This window comes from Eulemur rufifrons, chromosome 24, assembly GCF_041146395.1.
Source record: "Eulemur rufifrons isolate Redbay chromosome 24, OSU_ERuf_1, whole genome shotgun sequence".
Lineage (NCBI taxonomy): Eukaryota > Metazoa > Chordata > Mammalia > Primates > Lemuridae > Eulemur > Eulemur rufifrons.
In genome coordinates this window covers 22,827,935-22,842,313 of record NC_091006.1, presented here as the reverse complement: position 1 = coordinate 22,842,313, position 14,379 = coordinate 22,827,935, and the positions used below count along the sequence as shown (strand labels likewise).

The following is a 14,379-nucleotide window of genomic DNA, read 5'->3' as shown; positions in this document are numbered from 1 at the left end:
CTCAATAACTTGATTAAACGAATGAGTAGATGCGTTAAACTCTGGAAAATTTGATTGCAAGTATACCCTGAGAGATTCCTTGAGGAAAATGAAGGATAAACTTCGAATAGCTTTGTGGGAAGAGATATTTTAATAAGGGAACGTAGACTAGTGTCTTCAATGTTCATATAATAGTGTACTGTGCTTTATAAAGTTTATAAGACAGGAGATGTTTTTCTGCTCAGTAGTGTAGCCCACATGGTGAGTGATGTACTCTTCGGGCTTTGGATACAGTAGATCCTTAGGATGTATGAATCTGACAATTGTGATTTCAACCAGTTGCTGGCAGTCCTACAGGGACATATGACATGGTGGTTTGTGCTTTGGTAGAGACCCATGTAGGGAACCCCTGTGCCCATGGTAAGCCCAGACTGAGCCTGGTGGATGGAAATTATATGCTACAGTGATATTTGTGAATTTGAGCATTTGCAAAATGGGCTTGGGGAGGGGATGTTCATGAACGTCAAGGGTCTGTATACCCCCTTGTGTACAAGGGATTCTGCTCTTTCACCAAGGTCTGCTTAATATTTGTGATCCCAAGTTCCTAAAGAGTTTGGAACAGATCGATCAAATCAGCTAAAAAGAGGCAGTGTGACATTTAGTGGGTGAGAGCACAGACTTTGGAACTCATCCTTCTGGGTTTCAATCCTGACATCAACAACTCTAGCCGTGTGATTATTTTTTTTTTTTTTTTGGCAAGTTACTCAATCTCTCTGTGCCTCAGAGGTGGTGATGATAAAAACAGTATATACCTTGTTGGAATTGTGGTGAGAATTAAATGAGTTGATAATATTTGTAAAGTGATTACAACTGTGGCTGGCACATAGCAAGCACTACCTAAGTGTTTGCTGAATAAAAATAAAGACACCAGTTTTGGGAGGCTTGTTAGAGGATGCTTCAATCTGTGGCTAGTAGGCACACCAAGGTGGGGAAATAGCTGAGTGTAAGAGATAGAATTAGAAATTATAAGAAGGCATATTTAAGTTCAGCATTATGAAAAAAGATTCTTAAAGGTAATCCTTGGTGGGCATGGATTAGTTAATTGGGAAAGGGTCTAGTAGAGTGGTTGAAATCGTAGACTGCTAAATTAGCCTGCCTCCCTGGTCTTCTCTTTATAAATACTGTGTGATCTTGGGCAGATTACTTAACTTCAAATTATAACTCCAAAATGGGTGTGCGAAAAGTCCTGACCTCATGGGGTTGTCATGAGGGTTGAATTAAATGATCATTGTACAAGTGCTTAGCTCAGTACTTGGCATGTGGTGTTTAAAATGAGATAGATAAAATTAATAGACAATGAGAGTCCCTTATCTGAGTTCCTGCTTTCTTATAGGTATTGAAATCCTTAAGCTAGAACCTTCAGCCCTGCCCTGTAATTGAGCCAGACAAACTATGACAGCATCCAGAATGAAACAGTGTATGGATAATGTCTATCACACTGACTGACACATAGCAGGAACTTAATAAAATATTGGGAGTCTTATCCCTCCCTGCCAGCGGGGTGGTTGTTCGGGTTGGAAGATGTGGCTGCCAGGTTGGGTAGAGGTGGGGAGGGAAGGCATGTGTGTCAGGGGTGGCTAGGTCAGGGGCTGAACCAGGTCAGGGGCTGAACCAGGTCAGGGGCTGAACCTGATCAGGTGCCACACGGCTGACTCCCAGCCGTGTCCTGCCTGAAACAAACTTCTGCTCTTGAGTCCTCATCCACCTGCTGATTGGCATCTGATCTGAGGTGACTATAAAATCCACAGTAACTGCAAAATCACAGACTAAAATGAATATGAATGAACTGTGGATTTTAGTTATCTGTGCTATTGCCATAGTAATTACTACAAGCAATTTACCATTGACTATTCGTAAATGTAAAGTTAAGCTAAAATTTCCAGAGCTTAAGGTTTATATGGACATTTCAAATTCTCATTTCCTTTGCAGGTACCTTGCATCCAGCTTCTTTATAGGTTTACCTAAACACATTACAGAGTTTTATTTGCCAATTGCAGGTCTCAGAAACAAAATCGAGCTTTCTTATAACTTCTTATGCAGTTTCTGGGTATTTATTTATTTTTAGGGATGGGGTCTTGCTATGTTGCCCAGGCTGGAGTGTAGCCGCTATTCACAGACATAATCATAGTGCACAGCAGCCTCAAACTCCTGGGCTCAAGTAAACTCCCTGTCTCAGCCCCCCGAGTAGCTGGGACTACAGGCATGTACCACTGCACCTGGCTTTGCTTTTGGGTCTTTAAAGCAGTTTAGGTTGCAATTTATTTTTAAGTTCGTTCATTCATGTATTTATTGAACAAATATTTATTTAAAACCTGATATGTGGCAGGTCCAGGTACCTCTTAATTTTTTTGTTTAAGCAGACAAGGGGAAAATTAATTCTGACACTACATACTAACAGGGCAGTTATAGTCTATGTGAAGGGTTAAGTTCTATCATAAGCCTATATGGAAAAAATTATGTAGTTAAAAATATCCTTTCAAAATTCCTTAATTCACTCACAAACAACATTTCTCAGGGAGTACAACGTAGCCATTTCCCTTCTCTTGCTTTGAAACAAATCACTTTTTCTTTTTTTCATTTGAATACCAGACCAAGTAATTGGAAGTTTGCTTGTGTATGGGGTCCATGTTGTTTGAAATTTACATTCAGGGCCTTTAAACTTAGAGATGCACTTAATACCAAACACGCATGTGCCCTCACTGTACCCATTCCTCACTGGTTGAGTCATTCATTCATCAACATTTAATGAGCCCTTACTATGTGCAGTGATTGTGCTTGTCACTGGAGGTAGAACAACTATAGGAAGATCATATCTGCCCTCAAAGAGCTCATAATGTGGTGGGGACAACTGCCACAACATGTCCAAGTACAGCTGAGTGATGTTAAATTGCAGCTACAACGCACTGTACCATGCTGTATGAGAAGCAGGCATTTTCAGGGAACCCGAGGAGAACAGAGGCAGGAGCATAGCTCTGCTTGGGGAAAGGTACATCTGAGAACGTAGACACTGTTCTGGAGAGCTTTGAACTGGGTCTTGAAGAATGGGTTAATTAACTAAGATGACATATTCATTGGAGGAAACGACACGTACACAAAGGCACCGTGGACCGCTCAGGAAATGGCGTGGCGTGGGGGACGGTAGGGCCAAGTGTGGAGAGCCTGCCGTTCCAGGTTGAGCGGTTTGGATTTCATCTTATATGTAGTGAAGAACCCCTGACTGATGCTCGAAAGGAGACTGGTGCAGAAGTGTGCTTTATAAATGGATGGATTGGGAGGGAGTTCAGAGCCGGGGAGACAGGTTAGAAACAGCTGGTGAGAGGGCAGGTGGGAATCCAGCCACCCCACACTCACTGCAAGCCCGAGCTCGCTGGAGCGTCCCTGGAGTGACAGCTGCCTTGCAGGGTGGGTTTTCAGCGGTAGCTATTCCCTTTCCCCATCATTGTCCTGTGGGGTGTCTTCCCGTCCTCTCTTTGTTCTCCTTTCTTTACTCTGCTGCTGGCTCAGGTCCGGCTCTTGGCTGAAGAGCTGGTGGTGCAGAGGGAGAGGGGACACCGGGTGGCCATACCCACTGCCGTACCCCTCCCTGGCTTCCGTCGTGCCCCAGCCGTTTCATCTTACCTCATCCCTGTCTGAGGACCTTCCTAATTGTCACACAGGAGCCCTTGAAGAGTGGCTATTGAAAATGAAGAGTTTAGAAGGGAGCCTCCTTTTTTGGTCCCTAACAGTATAAACTCTGAGAAAGCGTTCAAAGGGCAAAGTGCTTGGTTTCTGGCCTGAGGACGAGACTGCTCCGTGCCACAGGGGCGCTCCGGTCTGAAGCAACACGTGGTCGTTGCAGAAGCACATTGGGAGGCCCAGCGAACATAAAGTGTGTGTGACCGGGGGTGTAGGCTGGGTTGGGGTCATGCAAGCGGTCCTCCCTGGCACTTTCCTCCTTCATCTGGCGCCTCCCCTGAGCCCCTGTCTCCATCCTCCTTCCAGTTCTTTCCTTGTCCTTTGTGGCTGAGCCTGCTCCGGCCTCTCCGAGGTCAGTCAGCAACCTGAGGACAGAGTTTAGGAGACATTGCCCCAACGTGGAGAAGATGGAAGGGGGAAAGAGTTTGATCCTGTGGGCTTGAGGGGCAGTTCCTCTCTGGTCTCCCCAGTTAAAAATCCCATGCATTTTGCTCATGAGACAGAATTATGGGCCTTCGGGTCTGTAGGACTTATTCATACTCTACTGTGTTCTCTGGGCCCTGTGAATTTTAGATTCAGATTTAACTAACATTTAATTGGATTTGTTTACCCCAGGAACTTATTTAATTCCCTAAACCAACTCCTGAAGTGGTTTAGGCTCCTTTTAAAAGACACTGAAGTGAGAGGTTAATTAACTTTCCGGAGGTTACACAGTTACTACACTGCACGTCTGGGATTTGCACTCGGTTTTGGCTGACGCCGCGCGTGTGTTGAGGGACCCGCTGGTGTGCCCAGCCACCATGTAGAAGAATGTTTCCAGGAGAACTTTAAAAACAGACTTACCAATGAGGATTTTTTTAAATTGAAATTTTCATCGAGGTAATTAGAGATTCGAATGCATATTTGAGAAATAATACAGAAAAATTACTTGTGAAAAAAAGCCCACTCAGCCTGTTTTCCCCGATGTTAACATTTTGCAAAACTATAGTGCAATATCCTACCCAGGATATTGGCTCTGATACAATTCACTGAGCTTGACTTGATTTGTTCAGTTTTACTTGTGCTCCTGTCTCCCTCTCCCTCTCTGTATTAAGTTCTATACAATTTTATCACCTGTGTAGATCCCGGTAACCCCGGATAAGACACTGAACAGAGCCAACACCTTGGGGATCCCTGGAGTTGCCCTTTCATAACCGTAGATGCCCCCATCTTTCACCCCTGGCAACCACTGATCTGTCCTTCATGTCTGCAATTTGGTCATTTTGAAAATGTCGCATAAGCGGAATCGTGTCGTATGTAACATTTTGCGATTAGCTTCTTTCATTCAGCAGAATCCCCTGGAGAGTCAATTTATTGATTCAGTAATTTGTTCATTTTTATTTCTAAGCAGTATATACCATGGTAGAGATGTACCATGGTTTCACCATTCACCTGTTGAAAGACATGTGGACTAATTCTAGTGTTTATTATAAATAAAGCTGCTGTGAATATTTTGTGTACAGGTTTTTGTGTGAACTTAAGTTTTTCATTTCTCTGGGATAAGTGCCCAGGAGTACAAATGAACTTTTAATACAGTTCATAAATCCAGAATTATGTTTGGCGTGATCCTGCTCTGGGTTGCATTTTCACCTTTTGTCCAGTTCACAGTCTGATTCCGTGTGGGGCTGTCACCCAGTTCCCCTGGCCCTGGGCCTGTGTAAATTTCCAGGCTGATTAGGGTGCTCCTGAACTCTGCGAAGGAGATTTGCTTCGCTTTGTTGCCAGCTGATCTCCCTTGAGTCCTCTCTGCCGTCAGTCATATTTGTCAATTTTGCTGCACCGATGTCTTTTCCGCAGCATGTGTGTCCAGAGCTCCAGCAGTCTGCACAGTTTGGTCAACAACTGCGTTCTCCTTTACTTCCTGTGGGAATAAAAGGCCCTCGTGGGGCCCCTGTGAAGTTTTGAAGGGAACGGTTGCAGCTTTTGCTCGCCCTTCGGTTCCCTGTAGTGAACACATGTTGCCAAAAGATGGCAGTGTACTTTGCAGCCGCTGAGATTGCTCTCCTGTCGCCTGTGGCTTGGAGATTTGTGTCTTGTTCTGCGAATGTGGACAGCAAATTTTACACAACAACAAAAGCATCAGGAAAATGCTGTGAGGTTGAGAAGTTAGAAAGGAAACAGCACGTTTGCAAATGGTTTAAAATGAAAACGGTCCCCCGCCTCTTCGAAATGATTTGAATAGGAAATAGAACTCAGAAACGTGTGTGTGCAATTTCAGATGTCAGTGGTGATTGCTGCATCCTGCAAAGCTCCTAAAAAGACCTGCGAAATGCTGATTTTTGCCTCCCGTCGGATCCCAGACCAGCCAAACAGCAGGGACAGCCTGCTTTTGTGCTCTGAGACTTCAGATTAACACCTCTTCGTTCTCAAGGAAAGGCCATTGTGTACACTATAAATATAGTTTTCATGACAGCAATGGCTAATAATAAAACTATTCGCTTGCTAGTATTTGCTCACTCCTCTGCGTGCTTCACTTCAGTGTGCGTGTGTGTAAAGAGCTGTTCGTTTGCTGTGCACAGGAAAGCTATTATAGAGTGAGTGATTACGGGGTCCACAGATATCAGAAACAGACCAAGCCAGTGAGGATAAAGTGGGATGAGTTTAAATACAAGATTAACTAATAAACTTTAAACTATATGCATGCAAAGAACTAGTGATGACAAATTCCGATATGGAAATATTACAAGCTGGTACCCGGCTGCTGCCTAGGTGCCAGCACTGGTGCCTTTTGGGAAGTGGTCAGAAAACCTGCTATGGATTTGATCCATATGTGGCACAGTTCGGTGGAGAGCAGGCTGTGGAAGGAGGGGGCTGGCTCTGGGATTGGGGTTACAAAGCCCGGAGTGGATCCTCCACACGCCAGCCAGCGTGCCAAGGCTGGAGGCTCTGTTCTGCTTCCCCTGGAACTCGGTGCTGCGGTTGCTCTGACCCGACAGCTCCCAATGTGCCTGCAGCCCCAGGGTGGCAGGGAAACAGGTGGCTCCACCATCAGCAGCAGGTTTTTTTGCTGGTGCATCCTTTGGCAAAAGCCCTGGGCTGGGAGAATTAAGCTGTATAAAGTTCTAGCCCTGAAACCAGATGCTGTTGCCATAGAGACAAGTGAAATGCTACCGTGGGAGGCATAGCAGGGGAGGAATGGGAGGAGGGAGGTGGGAGGGCAAGTGAGGCGAATCTAAAGGCTAGCACACCCGGAGACCTTCGACCTTTAGCGGCACGGTGACGGGGCAGGCTTGCATTCCGAAACTTGCGTGCTGGCGGCCGGCCACTTGCTGACTGGCTGAGTGGCAGCTGCTTGTGCCGCGTGGACTAGCTGGTGAGCACGTTGGCAGTTGGCGCAGGCCCTGGGGGGGTGGGAACTCAGCAGGGTGGAATGTAGATGGGTGCTCCAGACCCAATGGCTGACAGTTTTGCACACATGTTTCTCGTGCCAGGCTTAAGTCATCCTTACAAGCCCGCTCAGTGATTAGGACCGGCTGGTGGAAGCCAGTCCGTTTGGCAGCAGATTTGACATGTGTTACAGTTAAATCATTTTGGTATCCCAGAATAATGAAGAATGAGAAAAACCTCGCTTTGGGTGTGGACTTCTGTAGAAGGGGTATAACTTTTACTGTCAGAGGCCCTGCTGAAGGAAGGCGGTTTGGGCCCCGAGTGGATTTTATACTGGCTATGTGACCCTTATCCCCGTGATGCTGGTGAGAAGCTTCCAAATCTATTCTGAACTTTGCCTCATGCTGGTGATGTGAGCAGCCCGGGGAGGTGTTTGGGATCATGCTCCTTCTCTCCTTTGTTTTCAGAAACGCAGGGTGTGTGAAAGGAACATTTTACAGATGGATTTGGGGTCCTGATTAGGGACTGGATGAGTTAACTTCTTCCTGTCGATAGAGGGGGGGAGCTAGTTGGCTCAGATGATCATTTAAACAGCTATCTCTGTCTTACTAATAATAGCAAGCAACTGCTGAGCGGGTTTGGGGTGGGGAGACACAAACCCATATAATTGACATTTGTGGTGGAAAAGATGGAAAAAAGCCACAAAATCCCTGTAGTTTGTGCAGAAGCCCGAGTGTGCCAGGCTGGACTTGCTCTCCAGGGCGAGTGGGGGCTGCTCTGGGAGACGGCTGCTGTGAGTGTGCAGGTTTTATATATTTTTAGTTTGCCTCACTCACCCCTTTTTGCTTCCTATGGTGAAGAGGCTGCTGTAAGATGCTCTGCGCTGTCTGTCAGAAAGAACTAAGTTTCTAATTACTTGCTATGTATAGTCTGGAAGGGAATGTGGAATATGCACCAAAGAGCCCAGGAACGTTCCAGTCACTGTTCTCCCTCTAACTCGGATGGGACACGGTGTGGGTGACGGGACTTCAGTTAGGCTGGGTGGTTTTCTCAGCCTAAGAAGAGGGCTTTTCTTAACTTTTCTACCAACCCCTGCAGTTGCTGCTGTTTTCCTTCTTTTACCTCCCCTTTGGGGGTTGCATGAAATTTTGGGAATGGTTAGGCACAAAGGCTAAACATTTTATTTAGGAAATGTGAAAAAAAAAAAACAATGAAAGGCTTTCGGACCAACTTGATTAATGGTGAGGTGCAGAAAGGATGTTCTACATAGAATTGTGTTGGGTTTTGGAGGCTGATAGGCTGGAAAGGGTTAGTTCTGAGAAGTGTGAGTTGAACTCCTCTTTGTTTTCCAAAGGGGAGATAGTGTTATTCATGTAGGTGCTGTCGTACTGTGCTCCAGGATTTTGTTGTGCTTCTGAGGTCTTTTAAGAAAATTTCCCCATTAAACTGTCATCCTTGTCTGTGTCTACAGATGTATAGCGGATGGGTTCTTGCCTTCTGGACTGACTCACCTTGACTGCTGGGGGAGGCTTTGAGAAGGCAGATGTGATTGTACTAGAGCCCTTGTCCATCTCACTCATCACTGTATCTGCAGTGCCTTGGAGTTGCCTGGCACGTAGTAGGTGCTCAGTAAATATTTACTGAATGAATGAATGGAGGAGGGCAGCAAAGAGAAAAGGGGACTGTTGAATGCCTTCCCTGTGTCTCCTGTTGTGTGGTATGTTTCCAGTGCTTTGGTCACCATCACCAATGACCTCCATGCTGCCAAATCCAATTGTGCTTCTCTGCCTCCATCTTTCTTGGCCTCTCAGTAGCAGTACTCTCCTCTTTTTGTGACTTCCTTGGCATCACTCTTGCCTGGTTTTCCTCTTACCTCATTGACTGTTTTTGTTCCTCCGCTCTGGTTATAAATGTTGGTGTGCTTCGGCACTTAGCTCTACCCCTTGATTTCTGCATTCTCCTCCTGAATGATCTCATCCAGTAATACCAGCAATTGCTTTGTTCATTGACCCCCAATTTTTTTCTCCAGCCCCGAGCTCCTGAGCTCCAGACTCAGACATCTACTTTTGTACCTTTTTCACATACAGTAAACATCTCATCCTTGAAGTGGCCAAACAGGACTCTGGATTCCTTCTCGGCAGCCTGTGTCTGCCACAGCCTTCCCTGGGCTCCTTTGACAGAGGGAGGGGAGTACATTCCTGGCTTCCCCTGTCCCCTGACTGTCCATTTTTTCACATAGCAGCCAGGGTGACCCTTTAAAAAGTAACAGCTCAAGTCACTCTCCATCTTAAAACTCTTAGTGGCTCCTGTAACATCTAAAATTCTGACTTCTTACCATGGTCTCCTGTCCCAGTTCCCTCCAGTACCCTCTCCTACGGGTGACCTTCTGTCTGTCTGTTCAGCCACCACTGGCCTCATTTCTGTCCCCGGAACATGCCAAACTTGTTCCCACCGTAGGGCCTTTGCACTTGCTATTCCCTTTGCTTGGAATCTCTGCCTGCAGGTCTTCCCCCTGCTGGTTCCTTCCTGTCATTCTCGTCCCTGCTCAAATGTCACCTTCCCAGAAGCCTCACCTGAACCACGCTATGCTGAGTAGCCCCCTGCCTCCTTTTGTTTTTGGCAAAGCACTTACTACTATCTGAGATGACCTTGGTCATCTATTCATGATTAGTTTCTTGGGAACTTTGTCTGTCTTATTCACAGATGTATTCCCCACCCTCTAAAAAGTCCTGGGAATGTAGCGGGCACTGAATAAATATTTGCTGAATCAGTGATTATGCTGTATCAGTTCATCTTCATGGGAACCCGAGGCTTAGGAGGTTGGTAAATGACCTGACTTCTCAAGCCTTCAAGGCATTGTCTTTTCCACTCTAATCCTCATGGCTGACCCACAACCTGTTTGTATTTAGTCTTCTATTTTTAGTTTGAGTATAGAGAAGGAAGAAGGTATATATCAGGATGAGCTATTACCTACAGGGCCCTTACCCCTGAAAGAAGAAATCTGGAAGTGCCCAAAGGTAATGACTTTCCTAAGGGCATTGTCCACCAGTGATTGGTCAGGGTAAAAAAGAAAGAAGAGAAGCAGAAAGGAAGGAAACTTACATTAATTAAACATGTAGTGTGTGCTAGGTCCTGCACCGGGTGCTTCTAGGCATGTTACCTAATTTGAATCTCGAAGCAATCAATACAAGGTTGATATTATTGTGTTGAATCAATGCTAGGTTGCCATTATGACCCCTATTTTATAGATGGAAAAACTGAGGCTTAAAAAAGCTAAATATTTTGCTTTAGGTGGGATAACTACTGAGTAAGTAGAACTAGATTTTTTCAAACCCAGGGCTACCTGACACCAAATTTCTCACTTTTTATGCTAAGATGGTGACTTTGTGAGATGAATATGCTCCTAAAATAGTAAGGATAAAAATATGACTTCAGCGCCCATCCACAGAGATTATAACAAATATCTGGAGCATAAGGATAAGTTATACAGACAATATGGAAAACAGACATACACTATTCAGTGCCTGAGCATATAATTGGATGAATAAAATACAGAGTGAACATTTGGTTCTCTGGCAGGGCTCATGTACGGTATGACATAGAGCAGCTGTCCCCAAAGTTCTTTGTTTCTAGTACTACACAAGCAGCATTTGAGCAATTCAGGATTTCTTTCTGCTTTGGCTATAAATAGAGTTCATGGAATTCTGTATATCAAAGTTAATGCAATGAAAAGGAGCTGCAGAGTATGGAAATAAACCTTAACTCATTCTATAAACCAGAAACATGTTTGGCACTGGGAAGCCGTAAAAACGCTGTCTTTTCCTTGCATGAATTCTGGGGACTTATTTAGCATATGAAATTGCAGAGTAGATCCTATTATGTAAGGAGACAGGAGGGCAGCACAATGTGGTTACAAAATGAAGAACTTCGCGCCCTTCAGGGAAGAGTTAACAGGGCAGATATACATAGAGTAAGACCTGTGAGAAGAATGTGGAAGATGAATGAATGGGGGGCGTGTAATGTGCCTCTTGCCGAAGCCGGGTTGCTGAATAATCCTCAGATGTCAGATTTCCGTAAGGCCAACATGTGACTCAAAGCTTGCCACTCGACAGAGAATACTGGGCTGTGCTGGTATTAAGAGGCTGGCTGGAAGCTAGGCTCCCACTGTGCACTAGCCTAACTCCCTGTCGCTCTGTGCGTGTGGGCGGGTGTGCATGCGTGTGTGTGAGGGTATACATTCATGCAGTGGGTGTTTAAAGAGCTAAGCACTGAAGCTGGATTTCCACAAACGATCATCACGAGCACTCCAGACACACCAAACTTCCTCTCTTGGTATTTTTTTTTTTTTTTTTGCTTCCATCGTGTTTTGTTTTTAAAACCCCAAAGGGGAGAGCCCCCCAACATTCATCCTACAGGATTGGGATTGCTTTCTCTTCCCTGTCTATGTGGGTGCCCTCTCAAGGGTAGAACTGAAGCTATGTGGGACCGGCATATTCTCCAGCACCAGAGGAGAGGAGCTGCGTGAAGGAGTAGCAGACACCACAGGACGAGTGACTCTGCCTTGTTAACATGAACAACAGCTTGCAGGTTAACCTGCCCAGAAGCTGGGCTGCTACCAGTGGCTCACTCCGGGAGAAGTCTGAGCATTCTTTTTTTCTTTTTTATTACTATAGGATGGAGGATGAAGCTGTCCTGGACAGAGGGGCTTCCTTCCTTAAGCATGTGTGTGATGAAGAAGAAGTAGAAGGTGAGCTCTGTGGGTCTGGGAAAGTGTCTATTCACATCCATATGTCTCTGTAGATAATAGCATTCATACATTGCACATAGCTTACATTTTTAAAGTTCAACACCAAACCTTTTCTATGGAGTTTTCATTAATCTCCACATTTTGCTTCAACACAGAAAGTAATTTTAAGAACTTTGTTGGACCATCAGAATCCGAATTCGTGTGGTCTTGCCTGGTTTATAAAAAAAAGAGTCTTATTTTAAAGCAGGTGCCTATGTTAGCCGTGCCTCTCCATCAAAAATAAATCTTTTACCAGATAGTGCTAACCACCTTCCGATGACTATTTCAAGGAAGCTGCTAGATTTGTATAAATGTATTTGGCAGCGCCTTCTGATATGCTTTCTTGCAGCTTGCATGGTGGAGAAACAGATGTTGCAGAAGGAGAATGATTCCATTGTTGCAGGGAAAATGGGCCCAAGCTGAGAATGTTAAGAGTGGTCATTACAGATGAGTCTCACTTAGGAAAAGATGGACAAGAGCTTTTTTTACGTAAAAACCTCCAGGACTTCTTTTGCTAATGCTCCCTAGTGCCTGCTAAAAACCAAAGAAGAGTTATATTTTACCTGGTGCTATGATACTTTCAGCGTGCATTCCCTTCTCTTGTCTCTTGACTTATCAGTGATGTGGGAATAATGCTATTTATTTGATAGTGAGAGGGCAAGGCTTAATAAATATTTATTAAAATAATTATATGAAGGCATCACAGATATATGTTATTATTGATATTCATAAAGAGATTAAGAAAATAATCAGGGTTATAGGCAGTACTCAAATGAAACTTGTAGGTGAATCGTGATCGATTCCATCCTTTAAAGTCATCTGAGAGACAATTCATACGTGTTCTGGGGAACTCTAGTTGGACTGGTGCCATTTGTAAGCATCTAGTGCCAATCAAAAACTCGGACTGGAGGGTGGTGGTGTTGGGAAAAAGAGAGTAGGTATTGCGTGTTCTGGAGTAATTCTTCAAGCAGACTGAACACCAAGTCTTGGGCAAGTGATGCTCCTGCGCCACCTGGAACAGCTCGAATAGTGTGGCTATTATGTTGTTTCTCATATCTCTTTAGTAAGTTTCTTCTGCCCATGTGGTGTTAGAGGGTTGGTGCCCCCACCCCCACCCCACCCCCACCTTCCCGCATTTATGCTCCTGAGACTGACTAATAAGAATTTGATGCCTACGTTTCTTAGGAAAATGGAAACTACACTATTTTCTTTCATATTGTTTTACGGGTTCCTTGCATTTTTACAACATGACTGTGGGAAAATGTCAAGTTGGTGAAAGCAAAAATGGTCAAACTTTTGTCTTAAGACTCTTGGAACCCTTGATGTTAAATCCTCACTGTAGTGACTCTGTCCCAGTGTGGAAGAGAAGAGAAAAGTGTTAAAGTTATAGCATAAGGATGTAAGAAATAATGTAGATGTGAGTGGGTATCCTGTAGTTGTAGGACAATTAAGGTAGAACAAAGCTTGGGAAGGAGATGTACTTTGAGAATGAGGTTGTAGCTTAGTTCACAAGAGATGTAAATCGCTTCTTGAGTTTGTAAGCTCTGCAGGGGTGACAGCACTCCACTGCAATAGGACATCACACGTGGTTTCTTAAGGCTTTGACTAAGAAGTGTATTTCCTGAAATATTTCCCTTGACTTCAAGCACAAAATTAAGACAACAGTATAAATGCATAGCACACACATCTGGAGCCAGGTTTCTTTAAGGAGAAACAAAAAGACAGCCAAAGGTAGTAGAAATATCTGTATCTGTAAAATTCGAGAAATGTGTTGGCTTTGTGATGATGAAGCTTGCCACGTGGATTTTGTATATTTTCCCATTCTTATAAGACCTCTGTTTTAATGACTGTCTTTCATGTTATTGGTGCCTGAGCTGCTAATACTTCTTTCAAGGTAACTTAGTTGCCTGTTGCTGCATCCTGAGGCCCTGTGGGATGGTTGGTTATGGTGTCATTATTTGGTGGGTAACTTCCAACGGTGCAGGCTCTCCTATGGAAGAAGTCTTGAAACTACAGTTAGGAATTGTTCATTTCTAAATCAGTGTCCTCCCAATTGACCCTCCCCTTTTCTCACCTGGCTTCCTCCGTGGGGGTGGGAGGACTTAAAATTTATAGTCTCTCTAGGTGATAGTATGACAAAGGTTGAAATGGACTTGGGTATGACGGCACATCCATGGTCCCAGGGGTTGAAAAGAAGAAACAGATGACTTGGCAGTCAAGATCTCTAAAAAGGATTCTCATTTTGAGTGGGAATGTTTTTCTCAAGGACATGAGCCTATCTCTTATTTTTAATTGTGTAGAAAAGGTGTATTTTTGAAGGAAAGCAAACTATTATCTCTGTCCTGAAGTTCTGGTACGTTTATGGCAGAAGCAAATGCTTCAGCTTTAAGGATCAGGAATTCACAGGGCAAGGAGCTGGAACATTTTACATTTATATTATCAATTACATTTCCTTTTACCCAAATATGTTATCCAAGTAGTTATTTCTCTTGTTTCTAGGGTAAACATTGAGA

General features: G+C 44.4%; 1 protein-coding gene across 3 annotated transcripts in view; it reads left to right on the top strand.

Annotated features, from left to right (window-relative positions):
- The window catches only part of SLC4A4 (solute carrier family 4 member 4), a 330,474-nt gene that overhangs the window by 36,669 nt on the left and 279,426 nt on the right, over positions 1–14,379 (top strand). For all 3 annotated transcript variants that reach the window (XM_069458317.1, XM_069458318.1, XM_069458316.1), the window contains exon 2: positions 11,754–11,827. In XM_069458317.1, coding sequence (XP_069314418.1) covers positions 11,755–11,827 — 73 coding nt within the window. In that variant the 5' untranslated portion in view covers position 11,754. The remainder of the gene's footprint in view (positions 1–11,753; positions 11,828–14,379) is intronic.